At 39.5% G+C, this 18,661-nt stretch overlaps 1 protein-coding gene across 1 annotated transcript; it reads right to left on the bottom strand.

Moving 5' to 3' along the window:
- Nucleotides 1-272: 272 nt before the first annotated feature.
- Nucleotides 273-16,733, bottom strand: LOC113417155 (leukocyte elastase inhibitor-like). Its single transcript, XM_026675390.2, has 8 exons — nt 16,670-16,733; nt 14,720-14,911; nt 13,183-13,290; nt 11,735-11,854; nt 8,450-8,567; nt 6,016-6,158; nt 2,103-2,258; nt 273-887 (listed from the first exon to the last, which is right to left on the bottom strand). Exons 2-8 carry the CDS (start codon nt 14,903-14,905, stop codon nt 483-485), a joined length of 1,236 nt encoding a protein of 411 aa, XP_026531175.2. The 5' UTR covers nt 14,906-14,911; nt 16,670-16,733; the 3' UTR covers nt 273-482.
- Nucleotides 16,734-18,661: the final 1,928 nt, after the last annotated feature.

Raw genomic sequence — 18,661 nt, 5'->3', positions numbered from 1 at the left:
GAGAAAATAAAATTCTTCTTAACAGTGTTTCTCAACCTTAAGATGTGAAGACTTCAATGCCCAGAATATCTCAGACACAAGGCTACCTGTTCTAGACTGCCAACCAGGTGTCTTCTGAATACATTGACCGATACCCTGTATACTTCCCAGATAGCATTTCTCAACATTTATGGAAAGAGGGAGTCCAATGTATCTTGAGCTTTTGGGATTAGAGAAGACTGTTCTGGGTGGTGTAAGATTATCCACAAGTCTTTCCCACTGCATACCATGTTCCTTGTATATAATTCCTTTTATTTTTTTAACAGTACTGAATTAACTTATGAATGCATTACCAAAAAAGTATTTCTGTGACAGATGAAATTAAGCAATATATTCAAGGCATGTTGTAACTGCCATTTTATAATCAAGTTATTGCAAAGAAATTTGTGGTTTGGAGTACACTTTAATAAGCCTCAAGGAAAAGAAATAATACCGCTTGAATTTCAAGGACAGCAGAGTTTCCCAAGGAAAAGAACCGTGTCTGTAGGATTATGCAGAATGCAGAAGAGGAAGGGATGGTCAGCCAGAAATAATTCATGGTGTTCTAAGCTCCTATTGGAGACTGCGACACCTGTTGCAGCAGCTGCTTCAGTCCCTACTTCATTGATGTCTACATAAGCTTTGTGAACAACTGTGGACAAGAAGAGTTGGGGGGAAGGGGACATTCCCAAGAGGTCTGCTTTTGCTTCACTGAATACATCAATGAGGCCCAAGCCTTGCAACGTCAGGTTGAGATCATAGCCGGCTTCTAACCTGAAGCGAGGTATATATACTTCCACAGGATGCTCCCTCAGGTTTCCTGGAGAAAGCCAGCTTGCTAAATTCTTGCAGGTCAGGGCAGCCTCCACCTGTGTAGTTTAAACATAATTGGCAATAAATGATGGGGCAGCTGGGTGGCAGACCTTATCCTTTCATGCATATGGTGAAATGGGGTGTATTTTCATTTAAATTGAACTCATTGTGTAGGTGATCATACATCTCAATTTGTTCTGACCCTAATTTTATCTAGCTTGAATTAATTACCAAACACTGAGCAACAGTGAACAGGGATTTGATAGAATTTCTCATGAAACAAATGTTTCATTCTATGTGGCTGAATCTTAATCCTCTCCCTTTTCTTTTCTATTAGCTCCCTCTAATGCCTGAAAGGTGCTGCTACAACCACGCTGTTAAACCATAAGCTGGAGAGTGCCTCAACCAATAAGCTGGTACAATATTTTCTTCAGCAGCATTGCCACCTGCACATAACTCATCTACCTTGAATCAGTGTCTTAAGTTTGGGCCCTGAATGTGCCACTACCTTGGCTTATGCTTATTGTAGCCATCATCTTCTTTTTCACTTCTCTAAATTTTCTGAGGGAATTAACTGTAGTTTCCCATTCACAAAACATGCTTAACCTGGTTACTAAATTAATCTATTTACAATATTTGTACAATATTTGGTACCATAAACTCAGAAATTAGACATGTATGCGTTATTCATTTATTGGCTCTGTAAAAACCTTGATTAGAATAATATTATCCAAGATTTATATGTAGTGAGAATACACCTAATAGGACTTTACTAACTTGGTTTAATACAGGGATCCCCAAACTTGGCAAGTTTAAGACTTGTGGACTTCAACTCCCAGAATTCCTCCTCCAGTCATGTTAGCTCAGGAATTCTGGGAGTTCAAGTCCACGAGTCTTAAACTTGCCAAGTTTGAAGACCCTTAGTTTAATACATAGTCTGCAGATGGCCATTATGCCTTGACAAGGAAACTATGACTGAAAGGAATGAAGCAAACCGGGATTTGAAAACATGAAGTTTGTTTCCAAATCTAATTCATTTTGATCCTTGTGCTTGTAGCCTCCTGTTTTAGACATAATGGAAAAATACGATTAATTGAAGCAGTCTTCAAATACTGCACAGTGAGGAAGGAGCATAATGTTTGTAGGCTAAATTTAAAATGTAGAAACTAGACGACTGTTTTATGTATGTATTATGAAGTTTGAGGTAGGTTGCAGAAACTGTGAAATAAATACATAATGTTTTATGTTTCAGTAGTGTGCTTTGGAGTTACCTGCTCCAGTTGGCTGATGTCATTTGGTAATATTATAATCATGGACAAAAGTTCATCAACGTATGGTAGGCAGAGGATCTGAGCACTTTTTCCATCTGTGTGTCCCAGTTTAAATCTCCCTTGCTGATACATCATATGGACAGGTTTAGTCTCATTCTGTTGCCAAAGATAGAGTAAATATATGTTTAAGATTTTTTTTAAAAAAGCCCCATCCTCTTATGTTAAGGACCAACATAGCATAGGTTACGACTTTTGGAAGCTGAAAACAAAATACAGAATTAGGATTTGGTAACATGCAAATTTGGCAAGTGGTTATAGTTGAAAGAAGGGATAAGTCAATTACAGGGTAGAAAATTTTACATGTGTGACGTGTTCTCAATATAGGACAGTGGTTGCTAACCTTTTTCGGCTCCCGTGTCGATAATTACGAGCACGCCCGCTTGTGCTCACTCGCATGCCAGCACCCAGAAGGCAATGCGTACTGGGGCCCCTCCAAGCCCCCTGCGCATGCACGTGTGATTTCCCCCTTATGCACCGCATCTGTGCATGTGTGTGCGTCTCCCGCTCACCCCCTCCGCCCTCTGTGCATGCGTGCCAGATACCTGACAATCAGCTGTTGGGCGGCGGCACACACGTGCATATGCACTGGGGCTCTTCCAAGCGACCTCTCGCATGCCAGGGGAAATGGCTCTGTGTGCCACTTCTGGCACGCGTGGCATATAGGTTCGCCAACACGGATATAGGAGATTAAAATCCACACTCCATTTGCCCATTTTCTTTTCTCCTTTTACGCTCATGTTGATAATATTTTAGGGAGATTTGTTTTCCAGATTCATACACTGTATTGCAATCTTCAGATTACCCAAAATATGTTGTCCTACTGCTGTGGGAGTCTTGTTTTTTTAAGCAACAGAGGAAGATCCCTTGTGAAACCATAAGGACAAATCCTTTTAAAATGTAAGCCTGATTTATACATGGAGTAGAATAATAATAAAGGAAAATATACATGAAACTTAGGGTTGATATGAGTGGTCCTAGGTGCTTTCTGAGCTTGCTGGTTTCTTGCAGACATTTCATTACCTAGTTTGCAAGTTAACAAGTAGTAGTTTGCAAGAAAACAAGTAGTAGTTTGCAAAAAAACAAGTAGTAGTTTGCAAGAAAACAAGTAGTAGTTTGCAAGTTAACAAGTAGTAGTTTGCAAGAAAACAAGTAGTAGTTTGCAAGAAAACAAGTAGTAGTTTGCAAGAAAACAAGCAAGCTCAGAGAGCACCCAGGGCCCCTCAGTACAAAATAGTTCTGTGGATAGCAGAGCAATAATTAACAAGTAAACATGTTCCAAGTGAATCGACATCAGTCAGGCAGAAGTTGCAAACTCATATTGCTTATAACAGAGGAGACAATTGGGTGGAACTCAAGTTCTGCCTGCCTAGGACTATCAGACTAGGTCAGAGAAAGCTGGATCACCACTCTTGTTTTTATTAGAACTGCCCTTTGTGGTGTTGAGTGGTAGAAAGCATTGTGTCAATTCAGCTGCAGATGGAGGAACGATTTTGACTTTCCCTGGATTAAAAAAAAAGGGGGGTGGGGCATTATGCAGATCAAAAGCTTGCTAGTGGGTGTTTGGGATTTTTCAAGGTGGCATGTTCTGTTTGGCAACATACGATATTAGGTTCAGCCTAAGGTTTAAAGCTTCTGCAAGTGATCTGTTCGATCAACTGCAAAACTGTCTTGTTGTCCATGGGTGTAAATAAAGTGCTCTGGATCCTAAGGCAAGCCTATTCCTTCCCAGCTTTCATCAAGAGTTAGAGTTTATATTGCAGGGAACAGCTTCAGCTCTTCAGCTAACCAGACCTTGCGTAATTAAGCTCTTCTTGAGGACAAATAGTAATAACTACGGCTCAGGGATGGAGCAACTCTTTGAAGTTGTACTACTACTACCACAAAATCCAATAGGTAGCATGTTTTTCCCTTTCTTTTGTCTGCTGCCACCTAGTGGTCACCCTATCAGTATGCACTACACTGGGTGTACAAGTAGTCTTTGCTTGGCTACTCATTTAGCTGTCTCATTTAGGTACCATTTGCAGGTACAATGGTGATAAAGTAACTTTACAACCAATCCTTTCATTTACAACCTTTAACAGATCTGGGGAGTAAAGGAAACCTAAAGTAAGTTCATAGCAATAGCACTTAGACTTACGGTATATATCGTTTTACAGTACTTTACAGCCCTCTCTAAGTGTCAGCATATTATAAGAATAGTCCCAGTTTCACTAACAACCACTTCATTTAACAACCAAGTTGCTGGTCTCAATTATGGTTGCTAAATGAGGACTATCTATAGTCTGCTTCTGCCTGCTGCTCCATGGCTAGCTGCTCCATGGGTAGCTGCACTCTGCAACAGATTATATCCAGGTTTGTTCTAAAGAATTTCAGTCTCAACCGGAGATTAAAGGTCTCAAGATGGCTGCCACCATTGCTTTGACTTTATTTGCACAACTGCTGGCATCTCCACCAGTAGTTGCTACAAGGAGGTAGAAAAACAGGAGTCCTGTCTTCAGCCATTGAAATAACTGTGTTTGTAAAGAAATAAATACCTTTGCAGATGGTTCTCTCTCTCTATTCTCTATACTAGAGAGGAGTAAAGTCCAAGCTACTGGGTTTTGAGTAAGGAGAAATAAGAGTTGACTGAGTAAAGGGAAGAATGTGCTAAATTGAAACTGTCTAACAATGCAAAATAAAACAATGGAGTCCCAAAGGTGTTCTTTCAAAAGGAAACTGGACTTTGTTTGAGTAGGCTTTGAGTAAATGATGGATGACTGAGAATCTCCATAGACAAAACAATGGAGACTCTTATATTTGGTATTATAAAAGGGATGGACACTTATCGGGGGGGAGGGGGGAATGATTAGTAACAGATCTCTTTGACTATGGACCTTTCCCACTTCTATCCAATGATGTATACTAGCCTTGTATTCTGTGTTACTGGAAAGTCAGCCAATCAGTAACTTAAAATGGTTATGTAAGCTTGTGGTCCTTCAGATGTTGTTGGACTTCAAAATCCCTTGGCCCTAGCCAGAAGCTATTCACCAGACATTATGGAAACAGTAGTCCACCATCATCTTAAAGGACACAGGTTCCCTACATATGAACAATAGAATAACTCTGTCATGCCCCTGTTAGAATCTGACTCCAAGGGAGAGGAGGAACAGCCGACAGGGAGTGGGAGTGTGACTCCGGAGGTTGTGGAGGAAACAGGAAGGGTACAGGCCGGCTGGGCATTCAGAGGAAGACCCAGGCCCATCCCCTCTTCATCCTAGGGCATGCAGGGAGGAGTGGATAAGCAAGAAACGTGAATGGCATGGTCTATGGGGGAGGAAAGGGCCTTGATCCCCTTCGTGGGCTGCAGCTGTGAAGACTGTTTAAAAGGACAAACTGCGCATGGGCCAGTGCTGGAAGCAAAGTGTGAAAATGTTTCTAGTTTGCCAGTTCTTATTTGAGTTCTGGCATCCTTCCCAGTGTGTGTATTTCAATATCTGTGGACGTCTTCAAGCCCTTATCCTTCCTTGTCTTCTTAATTGTGTCAGTGTGGTTTGTGTTGTTGTTTTTCTATTTATAATTTATATTTATTTTGAGTTTGAACAGAAGTTCTTCCTTTTTGCAACTGTTTGTGGGGGAGTTTTTTCTCCAGTCAATGATAATTGGATCTTTGAAGCCAAGTTGAAGGAATTAAAGGGACTTCACCTGTTTTTGTGACTTTGTTGCTTTTGTATCCCATCCTGGGTCATCACAAACTCTGAATGTTGGTAACACATCAATTATATTCAAATATATAGTGAAGTCATGCCATATTGCAACATATTTAAAAGGTCACATATTGCTGTACTGTACAGTATTTTATGTAGCACTGCAATACCTCATTCAGCCTAAAATTTCTTTCAGTTGTATACTTCGGATCAAATTGATGTCGCCAAGTTGCTTTAAAGTAAATGGCATTTGCCAGCACCAGCACCGTTTGTGGTCCAATCACACCTGGAGCAAAAAGTTCCTTAATGTTTCCTACAACAAAAAGAAATATGAGTGGATATGGGAAATAAAATGAATCATGTGCTTGCCTTTTTTTAACCTGGCAAGGAAATAGCATTTGTATCTACCTGAACAATATTTTATACGCTAAGGGCATACTGAATGGTGCATAGCATACCCTTTTTTTTAAAAAAAAATCAGTATAAAGAAATGGAAAGTTGGTAGGTTATGAGAAATTAGAATTGTTGATGAATGGGAGGATCTACAAATTTAAATAGGAAATAAATAAGTAAGCTGGCAAACCACAATGCTTATTTTCACTAACAGGTAATACTCTAGAGCAGGTATGTCAAACTCGTGGACTGTGGGCCAGATGCGTCACGTACTGGCCCCGCCCCCACCTGGTTTAGCGAAGGGGGGGGAATCCCAATACAATACATGACACTGCCATGACAATGCAAATTTGACAACCCTGCTCTAGAGCAGGGTTTCTCAACTTAGTAGCATCAAGATATGTGGACTTCAATTCCCAGAATTTCCTAGTCAGTTGAAGTCTCATATCTTCAAGGAGTTTCATATGGCCCGTCAGTTATCTAACTCTGTTCTTCATGAAATTGCGCTGTATTTTATTCCTTCTAAGCTACACCATAAAGACTTGTGAATTTTGACAAGGATTTCCCAGGGGCGATGTCCAAAACCATGGACTTTCCAGGTATCATTACGCATCTATAGAAAAGCCTAAGAAAAGAGGAAGCCTCCTTCGAATAAATTTACGGAGACTACATTGAGTTTTCTTGGCAACCATAACTTGTAGTTTGCCGTTGTCCTATTTTGCTATGTTTTCCCAATTTTGCTGTCAAGTCGATAGTCCTACAATTCTTTGGTGGCTTCTCCTCCAAGAAACCTGCTTAATGGTGTGTGTGAGTGGGGGTGTGGATGTGTGTAGGTGGAGGGAGAATCAGCCAAGTTTAGCTAAATGCTATCCTTAGACCAATGCCCTAACTGCCTGATGTTTGAGTCTAGTCTCCCCGGAATTGTTAATGCTTACACATTTATGTCCCAAAGGTGCTTTTTTCAAGAGACAACTGGACTTTCTGGTTTTTCTTTGATGAGATTTCACTTCTCATCCAAGAAGCTTCTTCAGCTCCAAAAAAGCTTTTTGGATGAGAAGTGAAATCTCATCAAAGAAAAACCAGAAAGTCTAGTTGCCTCTTGAAAAACACCTTTGGGACAACTATGACCTGGATGACTGAGAATCTCCATAGACACTTACACATTTACTTATTTTCAGTTTATACCTATCTCTCGTCTCCAGGATACTCAGGTTCACCTTTTTCATAAAAACAAAAGTTATTTTTAATAGGCTACAGAGGCTTTCATCCATAATAAATTGCATGGAAAAAGATAAATAGATAGCTAGTGTCAACTAAAAAATACTTCTTTGTTTTTTTTAGTTGCCAGCAGAAAGGGAATGGGGAAAGTAGTGCATTCCTTAAATGCTTCAGATAATTGCTAGGCAGCCGAAGCTGTTGGCGCGCAAGATTATTACTGGAGAGCATGACTGATGATTCTTGGTTATGGATGTGTCCCATTGGAGAATATACATCCAGAGGGTGGGTGGGAAGACCAGGGAAATTAACGATGTGCCTTAGTGTTGGCTGCACCCAGGTAACGCCGACATGGTCACTCCGAATAAATCTTTTTTTTTTACTCTGAGAGATGCAGCTAGAGACTTATGATTTGAATGGGGGTGGATTTGTCAGAGCCCTGACAGCTAGAAGAGAAGACTTGTATAAGAACTAAGTCTCTTGGGAAAATTGGAAGCTGCCTATAGATCTATTTAGTTCTATTTTGGCACTACTGATTGAGGGCAAATTTCTGGCTTTCAGGAAAGAGGTTTTTTTTCCCATCTCTGTTTAAAGAATTGTGACTTATCCAAGGTTTGAATTTCTTACCTCTACCTGCCTAAAAAGTTTCCATTTCTTTTGCAATGTTTGCAGAATGGGGTATAGGTAGTCCTTGTTTAATAATAACCTCGTTTAGGGACCATTCAAAGTTATAACAATTCTGAAAAAGTAAATTTACAACCAGTCCTCATACTTATGACTATTGCAGCATCCAGGTATTCACCTGGCCAAGTTTTGGGTTCTTCACAACTGGTTTACGACAAGCAGAGCCAACGGACAAGTCAGCAATAAAATTTCAAATTGCAGTCATGTAATTTTTAATGACTGTGTTGCTTAGCAACAGAGTTGCCAGTTCCTTTTGGGGTCATTAAGCGAGGGCAACCTATTGTCGGGACAAGAAACCCTTGCCTTTCTTACCTTGGGTCTGCTTGTAAATTTCAAGGTTAATTGTCTTCCTTGTTTCTTCGGTAGCAAGGAAAAAATCCACTATCTGCACCATAGCGTTGTAGATTTCCTTAGTACTTGTGAGATATTGCTGGAAAATGTCAGTGAGAGGGGAAAAGAGGAGGGAAGAAAAACACATCCTGAGGTGGTGCATTTTTAGTCAGCAGAATTTTTGTTTGTGAAGTGCTAGGAGTTTTTCTTACATTGGACAGGAAAGACGCAAATCCAACAAGCCTATGAGCATACATTTCCCCACCCACCAAGGCTTTGCTCAAGAAGATATTGCTCTGTCAGAACACCAAACACAAGTTAGGCGGAAACGATCTCATAGATGACCCTCACTCTGTCAAAGACCTAGGAATACTAATCTCAAATGATCTAAGCCCCAGAGCTCACTGTAACAGCATTGCCAAAAAGGCTTTAAGAGTTGGTAACCTTATTTTGCGAAGCTTCTTCTCCAGCAACATTGAATTGTTAACTAGGGCATACAAAACCTTTGCCAGACCAATTCTCGAATACAGCTCGTCCACCAGGATCCTGCACTGTATATTGGGCATTAACACAATTGAGCGGGTTCAGAGGTATTTCTCAAGAAAAGTACTCCAATCCTCTATTCACAATAGAATTTCCTATGCCTCCGGGCTCGAAATGTTGGGCCTGGACAATCTGGAACTGCACCACCTGCGGTCCGATCTAAGGATAGTTCCCAAAACTGTCTGCTATAACATCTTGCCTGTCAATGACTTCCTTCAACTTCAATCACAATAATACATGGGCAAACAACCGATACAAATTCAGGATAAACCGCTCTAAACTTGATTGCAGTAAATACGACTTCAGCAACAGTGGTCAATGCCTGAAACACCCTACCCAACTCCGTTGTTACAGCCTCAACCCCTCACAGCTTCAACCTCAAACTGTCTACTGTGGACCTCACCCGATTCCTAAGAGGTCCTTAAAGGGGGCGTGCATAAGCGCACCAGCGTGCCTACCGTCCCCGTCTTACTGTCCTTATTTATCTGTATTTACTTCCTTTGTTCCTGTTCATGTTCATACTTACACTTGTTATCTTGTACAAGTTTGACAAACAAATAAATAAAATGAAATGAAATGAAATAAATCTCTAATTCTAATTGAGATTTCCCACAGAAAGGGAACTTTCAGATCTGCTGGAACCAGGGCTATAAAACAGCTGAATGGACAAAGCAGGATGTGGACAAGTGGAAAGGAGGACAAATTAGAGGAGGAGGGAGGAAGATACATTAACTCTTTAACCCAAAGATGCTTTTTCAAGAGGCAACTGAAAAAGCACCTTTGGGACAACCATGATTTGGATGACTGAGAATCTCCATATAGACACTAACTCTTTAACTTTCTTATCACAAAAATTACAGTGAAAGACTGCCAAAAATGTTTTTAGGTCTATGTCCGTGATAGCAAACCTTTGGCACACGTGCCAGAGGTGGCACGCAGAGCCATTTTTGCCGGCACATGAGCTGCAGGCAAATTTACCTCACTGCACATATGCATGCCTCACAGCTGATTTTCGGCCTCCCAAAGGCTTGAGGAAGGCTTTTGCAGGCTTTTACAAGCTTTGTAGGTCGAAATCTAGCCCCATTTCATCACTTCCGGGTTTTTTCAGAAAAACAGGAAGTGACGAAACAGGGCTAGATTTCGGCCTACAAAGCTTGTAGAAGTCTGCAGAAGCCTTCCTCAAGCCTTTGGGAGGCCGAAAAAGGCCTCAAACTGGCCAAAAATCAGCTGTGAGGCACAGTGCAGGTAAGGGGGCAGCACGGTGAGAGAGGATTGCATGCATAGGGGATGTGCGGGGCGCACATTGCCTTCTGGGTGCTGGCACGCAAGTGCGAGCGTGCAAACACGCGGACAATTTTTGGCACAGGAGCCCAAAAAGCTTAGCCACCACTGGTCTATGTGAATATGAAATGAACTTCTTCCAGCATCAGAAAGAACAGTTTTTCAATTAAAGGACTGTGCTGGTACAGTTAGGAGCTGAAGGCTTTTAACTGATTGAAGTCTCGTTAATTTCAGGCAGTTGGGTAAACTGACCTGTGGGTACTAATCAAATAACTAAATTAATAAGTAGGACTTGTTAACTTGTGGTCAGCACTTATTAGAGAAGCCCTGCACTGTGAAGAAAAGCTGCTCAGGAAAATACAGGTAGTCCTCAACTTACGACCCTCAAATTTCTGTTGCTAAGCGAGTCAGCTGTTAAGTGAACTTTGCTCCATTTTACCACTTTTCTTGCCACAGTTGTGGAGTGAATCACTGCAATTGTTAAGTTAGTCACACAGTTGTTAAATGAATCTAGCTTCCCATTGTCAGAAGGTTGCAAAAGGGGATCACATGACCTTGGGCAACTGCAACCATCATAAATATGAATCAGTTGTCAGGCGTCTGAATGTTGATCTTGTGATTGTGGGGATGCTGCAATGGTTGTAAGTGTGAAAGTGGGTCATAAGTCACTTTTTTAATACTTGTAACTTTGAACGGTCACTAAATGAACTGTTGTAAGTCAAAAACTAGCTGTATTCGAAAAGCTGGACAATACTTGATTTTAAGGCTATGCCTGCCAGAAGAAGGACATGAAGACAAAAAGGACAGTACCTCCTACTTTTGTTGGACATCTGGGTAACCCTAACCAGAACATAATGCAATTGGATTGAGGCTCCTCTGAGACATTAGAAGTTGGGGAATGAAATGTTAAAATATTCATGGTGACTCCAAAAGGAATGAACACATTTTTTCTCCTCTGTTGGATCTAAGGCAGGGGTGTCAAACTCGCAGCATCACGTTGTCATCACGTGAGGTATCGCAACGTTTTCCCCTTTGCTAAAATAAGAGTGGGTGTGGCCAGCGCGTGATGCATCTGGTCCGCAGGCCACAAGTTTGACAGCCCTGATCTAAGGCAATATAACATCAAACTGAAAACGGCCTCAGTTCAGACAACTATTTTAACAACGGCTTAGATTGCTGCAAAGAATCAACAAGTCTTGTATATCCGCTCTTCACTTTCCTTCGTTTCTTAAAGTGTCTGATGTTAGGATTGCAATAACATAGGAAGCTACTTTGAACTTTAGTCAGCTAACTGGCCTATCTATTTCAATATTGTCCACAATGACTGACAGATCCAGCACTGGGTATTTCCCAGCTTTACATGAAGATTATTATACACTGAATCTAGAATACTTGGCAAGCAATGAAAAGGCTCTAACTTTATTTAAAGGAGAGAGGCCTTACCTGAAGAAATTGATATCCTTTCTGCATGAACAAATTATTGGCCAGTTTCAGCTGGTAACCATGGCTGAGGTTATTCAGCTGAAGTAAGAGTTGCTTGAACTCGGAATAAATTGTTCCTTCCTAGTCAAGATATGAAAGAGAAGATTGGAAGCTGAATAAAAATAATTATGTTGCTGTCTCCTTGGCATAAAAGGCAGGAAACATATCACAAGGTTCAATTTACTTCACGGTAGGGCAGTCAACTTTGGTGCCCATTTCTATCAGGGTATATGCTAATATCTCTCTTGAGGCACACAAGTTCTCTGAATCGCCTGACTTTATTATTTTTTTAAAAAATGAAACTGGTATATTAAAGAAAATATAAGCCTCCAATATTATATTTCTACGATTTCCTCCCAAAGTGGTAAAGAGGAGTAAAACTAGAGTAGGTCACTAGAAGTAACCTCAGTCCGCCTGCGGATAAATGAGTCTTTTGTGCTCAGCTAGGATCACTGTGGCAGCCATGTAAATATTCAAAAGTTCTTATGGTAGTCATATGGGAGCCATTAAGTTCTCCCCTACAGATTTTGAATCTCTCTCTCACAAGGACTATGAACCAAATGTGCCAGAGATATGGAGGGGTGGAAAGCTTTGCATGGTGCCTGATCTGGAATAGCATTCCCCCAAGAGACCCATATGCCCCCCGCATCTGATTATAGACTTTGAAAAGCTGGCTTGTCCCCTAGGCCTTGGGTTAGGGTACAGGTTCAGACTCTTTTTAATCTGATTTTTTTAAATTCAATGTTGTAAGTCGCTCAGAGTCCTTAGATGTGAGATGGGTGGCAAAATTCATAAATAAATTAATTTTGTTTTATTTGGTTCTTGCTGTTTTAGGCTGTTGTCTAAAATAGCAGAGACAGAAATACACTGCTTTTGGGGCTGTTTTTTTCAAAACAAGCAGAAAATAACTGAATACTTAACCAAAGAAGTAGCTCTGGGCTATCAATCCTAGGGTTGTGATATCTGCGCCTTTGTGGCTTAACGGAACAAGTGTAGCTTTGCCATTTTGAGTGTCCTTTGAGTTGTGACCCAGGTAATATCCTATGAGGCCCTTGCTTATTACTGTGAAATCACTTACTTTATATAAAATAGTACATGAATATTACAAATCCTAGTGTTATCTCTAATTATTGGACTCTGGTTGTATTCCTACAATGTTAGTACATTTGTACTTTTCATTGCTTTCCTATGTTTGTGTCTGTTGTGTGGTTTAATCTCCATTTGTGTTGCTAAGAGGGTAAAGGCTATGTAGTACTTCTGATAATGTGGAAGCTTATCTCCACCACTACCATATATAATAGCTCAGCCTGAGTCCATCCATAAAGTATTATTGACCAAAGTACTGGAAGGAACAAATAATTTGATAAATTATATAATTCTGTGGGGTTTAACAATGTTTTTGGACATACTGATGGAAGAGGTATGTCTTGTCTCACAGATTCAGCCGCAAGTTCAACCATTCTTCTTTCAGAATCAAGTGGTCCTGTTCCTCCAGGAGTTTGAGCAAGGTGTAGCACCTACAGCAAAAGTAGTTGCAATCAACACAGAATAAAACAGAGACCTTATTTATAACATAAATAAGCAGTCAGGCAAACAAGCAACACGGCATCTGCAAACAGGGAAACTGGTCTACACCTGAACTTAAAACCACGAACAATAAATTTTTATAATCAAATATAACCTACTGCAAAACAAAGCAGTATCCTCTGGTCTGGATTATATTTATTTGCAGAATGCCTTTGAACGAAGAGCTACTTCATGATTGTACAATTCTCCACATTTGCAAATGAATTCATGAGATGCACTCAAAATTCCAAGTATGTTCCATGTGCAAAATTGCCATGGTTTATGACAACTTTGTTTTTTATAATAAATACCACTAGTCTCTCTTTCTACCTAAACGTAACACAAACACGTCTCAGCCATATATTCTTTTTAGCAATGCACTCAAGATATTGCCTTCAATTGTTTTTTTCCTGATGTCATCTCATCCCCAGCCCACAAGTGTAAAAGGATTAAGTCACCCTTAGATGTAATGGAATATTTTCTGTCTTATTCCAACACCATCCAAAGGCATGTCAAGATGTGCCAAATTGTTTAGACTTTGCGTCACCCATTACCTTGTTGGAAGGCAAGGAACCGCAGGGAGTGGCAACAGAGGCAGGAAAGGCAGGTAATTGGAGGAAGAGCAAATTTCATCAAATCTTAAAGACATTTCTTCCCATTCAAAAATGGATGGATAATTCTACAGGGAATATCTAGTGGGTATCTCGAATTGCTGAATTTGGCTTGGGAGAATAGGCCAACTTTCCCCAAACTGATGCCCTCCAGATGGCTAGTAAAATGGAAATTACAGTCTAATTCATCTGGAGGAAGGTTCAAGTGCTGTGATTATTCTTTCCTGTTAACAGTTATGAACATGTGATGCTGAACGGAAAGCAGAAACAGAAAAAAAAGTTTACTTATTTTACTGCACTAATTAAGAAAAGTATAGCTATATACAGCATACATTAACAAAATGTATTTTGCTATGTATGTAAATGTGTTTTACATTAGCCAAATCACATCGCTTCAAATTTAACGCTCACTATAAAAATAGAAAAAGAAAAAAGGGAGTCTAAATAATAAGGGCATAGGAAAACTTCCATTCTACAAACTCCTTTTCAACTGACTTTGAATGCAATGGATAAAATTGGAGTGCGCTCCCGTAGAACCCACACAGTCTGTTTTCTTTAAAGCAGGCAATTGACGTAATACATTTGGTTTAGGTAAATGTGTCATTTGCATAATTTAACCTCACACAACCATTGCTCAAAATCTTCCATGTGCCTCAACTGCAGATTTGGTCTTCCAGCATTATGTGATAGAATTTTTGAATCAGCTTCCAGGCCCTCCAAAAGAAGAAAACAAATTTTTGTCAGGAAGCCCTGTCACGGTCTTGCTTACCTTTTCAATCTGCATTTTACTATTCCCACTTGCACCAATTAAAACCATGCCCAGGGCCGTTGAAATACTCGCAGGGGAGAAAAAAACATTTTTGCAAAGTTTATTGGAATTTAACCTATTGTAAAGATCCAAGGCAAAGGTAGTAATGGCTTTGGAAAGTGACTGCCTGGTGAGACTCAAATCCATGACTGGCTAGGAAAAAAAAAAGGAGAGAAAACCTATAAGTAACCAGATGCTCAGGAGCAGCAGGTTTTGGATATTGCATATAGAAGTCTAGAAAGCCACACCCAAGGGAAAGGTGGGGGAGGGGGCAGCAAAATAAATTTATCTAATATGAAAGCATCTGTCAAGTTGCACTTTTTCAAAGCTGTTATTTTCAAGTATATTTTATATTCAAAGTTCCTGCAACTGGAGCAGGTGAGACAAGAATAGAAAAACTGAAGCAAAAAAGCAAAAAGGGAAAACAAATCTATTTAGGAAATTACAGGGAAAAAACTAACTAGAATGGAAACAGGTGATGATTAGTATACTTAGCTGCAAATACAATTCACAACAAACATGCAACATTGGATGCTTTCTAGAGCCATGCAGCTTTAAGATATGTGGACTTCAACTCCCAGAAACCCTCAACTGGCCAGGGAATTATGGGACTTAGAGTCTACATATCTTAATGTTGCCAAGTCTCAGAAACACTGATCTAGACCAATACAGGTAATCCTAGCTTTAGACTACAATTGAGCCCAAAATTTCTGTTAAGTGAGACATTTGTTAAATGGATTGTGCCCCATTTTATGGCCTTTCTTGCCACAGTTGTTAAGTAAATCATTGCCGTTGATGAGTTAGTAACCCTGATTGTTAAGTGAATCTGCTCTCCCCCATTGGCTTTGCTTATCAGGTCACAAAAGGTGATCACATGACCTTGGGACGCTCTGAAGATTGCTATAAAGGTTGCAACTGTGGAAATGGTAGTAAGTCACTTTTTTCAGTGCCGTTGTAACTTTTGAACAGTCACTAAATGAGCAGTTGTAAGTCGAGGACTACCTATACAAGTATAGAGGCAATGTTGACTTTCTAATACATGAGTTTTAAAGTAACACTGAACAACATTGAACCAGAGGAAGTTAAAACAGTCACATAATCAATCATTTAAATCAGGGGTATCCAACCTTGGCAACTTTAAGACTTGTGGACTTCAACTCCCAGAATTCCTCAGCCAGCTTTGCAAGTCTTAAAGTTGCCAAGGTTGGACACCCCTGATTTAAATCATGCCGTAGGGCGTACTTGAGCGTACATGGTATCCCCATGTCTGATGGATAGGCTGAAGTCTCCCTGTTGAGTACCAGGGCTGCAGTACAATGTTGGGTGCTGCTGAATTGAACTGTATTCTTGGTACTGTATGGACAAACCAGTCGTTGTCTTTGGAGAAACACATTTAAATTCTTTCCCTCTTCCTCAACAAATCTCTTACGGCAAGTTGAAATATTCACAAGGGGACAGGATTTAGGCTACCAAAAGACACTTTCCTCCTGCATTATCTTTCTCTTCCCATTTTAGGAATCTTACCAATTGTTCTCAGCAATGGAAATCTATACTGGAAAATGTCCTGTTTGCAATATCTCCCACCTCCTTTCCAAACAGAGTTATCTGTCATGACACTATAGATCCAGCCCATGCTATATTTACATTTAAAATAAAAAAGCCGTCGTGTTAATTTCATTTCATTAACAAGTGTTCATTCCCAAAACCAACAACATCTTTCATTTGGCGTTGTTTGTACAGACATAATTATCTGTTGTTCTTCACTATCTTGTATTAAATTTTTGACTGTCCTCTGAATTCATAAAACAGCATTTTCTTTTCATACATTCACCACCACCCCTTAGTTATGAAAAACATTGCTTTCACATTCAGTACTTAGGCATATTAATATTTAAACAAAATCATATTTACCGGCTGCTTGACTTTGGTTGTTATGAGATTGCTTTTACCCAATGCTTCTCTTCAGCTTTCTGAGGAAGTCTATAATTACCACACCCTTTCATGGCTGTATACATCAGGTGATTTCATGATGTTCGGAGAAATTTGTATCCACCTCCCATCATATGAACTCTTTATTTTTATTATGTATGAGTCTACATTTTAAGTGATTTTTCTTTACCCTAAAATAATCTCAATCTCTGCTTTTATACAATCCTGTTTGATTAGGCTACTTTTAATCAAACAAAATAATATCCAATACAATCGAGTATTTTTGGAGCGCAATAGAAGCAGGTTCTTGCCTGTACAAGTTTAACAAGTAAGGAAATGAAGACAATTAATGTTGAGCTTTGTGACACACACACACACATTTAGCAATTTGATGGTGTAATCCATTGCACTCCGGAGTAGATTAATCTGATGAATCTAAATGGCTTTAATACATATTTCAGACTGTAGATTTAAAGGAATAAAACATATAATTAAACATATTTTTACATAATACCAAAACTCAAATCCAGATTTTTATTTTAAAAAGTGACAACAATAGGTGGTAAATGTTTACATTTTTACCCATGTTTACCTTGGTAATGAATATATAGACAGGTGGGGATGTGGGTGTACATGATTTTTGCACATCAATCCCAAGTGTAGGTATTACTCTAAAGTACTCCTTCATATACCTGGGATCCCAAGATAGGATCCATGTTATTATAAAAACAAATACAATGTATATAAAACAAACAGTGTACACACAATTAAAAGTGTCTGTGCAAAGAGGATTTGACACTTCAACTAATATTCAAAGTTAGTGCTCATACCACCATTCTCAGAAGACCATACCGCAGTCTGGGTGATGTACAAAGACATGTCTTTCTGTAGATACCAATTAAATTTATCTCAGTAATAATATCAAACTATAATCTTGTAAAATGTACATATAGATATATTGGGGTGATATTGATTGAATAATTTGTTAAACCTCCTAGCTCCCAAAGAGTCAGAGTAGGCATGAAAGTACCGAGATCCTTCTTGGGCTCAGTTTCACGTGGATAGTCATTATAAAGGCAATAAAACTCTGCCCTGGAGTAATTCAGATTAGAGAAATTGTACCAACTGCAACCATTCTGGTTTTGCAACAGGTGAGCTTACCAAGTGGCATTTATTTTTATAATTTGTATTTCTTGGGCATCCAAAGATGATCCCATCCAGAGGTGGTATTCAGTAGGTTCTAACCAGTTCTGGAGAACCGGTAGCGGAAATTTTGAGTAGTTCGGAGTACCGGACGTTACCACCTCTGACTGGAGATTTTACAGTATCCTTCCCCTGCCACACCCACCAAGCCACGCCCATAGAACCGGTAGTAAAAAAAATTGAATCCCACCACTGACAATGGAAAACCGTTAATGGATTCATCTTTCTTAGTTAATAACAGCAAATATGTATCCTTTTCTTAACCTTTTCATCATTGTTGTGACTGCAGTCACTAAATGAGACAGTCATTAAACAAGGAATACCTGTATATGAAATACAGAATAACATGAGATCATTGTGCCAGGATCAAACAACATGAAATAATAATTGGTTTGGTACATGCAAACTGTCTTCCACTTCTGCCTTTTTTCCTCCATCACAACAGTGGGGATTATCGTTGATACTCAGAATATTCATGTTTTTGTTCATTTGTATATTTGTTATTTTTATGTTTAACTAAAATCTAGGTCACACTGCAAAACTAGGTCATTTTTGTTTTATAATTGATTCAAACCCCATGAAATTCCAAAGCGGTTGAAATATAAAATACTTAAAATATTTCAGTTAAAACACTGAAGCAATTCCACCAAAAGCAGTAGGAAACCAGTGTGTTAATAATCAACATATATTATTTGTTAAATGACTGGAGAATAAAAACATCTCCACTTGGCATCAAAGGACAATAAAACATGGCTGCTTGCTGGGGTAGGT

This window comes from Notechis scutatus, chromosome 3, assembly GCF_049901735.1.
Source record: "Notechis scutatus isolate UNSWTSFEM ecotype Mainland chromosome 3, rNotScu1.2, whole genome shotgun sequence".
NCBI classification, from domain to species: domain Eukaryota; kingdom Metazoa; phylum Chordata; class Lepidosauria; order Squamata; family Elapidae; genus Notechis; species Notechis scutatus.
This window is presented reverse-complemented; position numbering and strand designations above follow the sequence as displayed.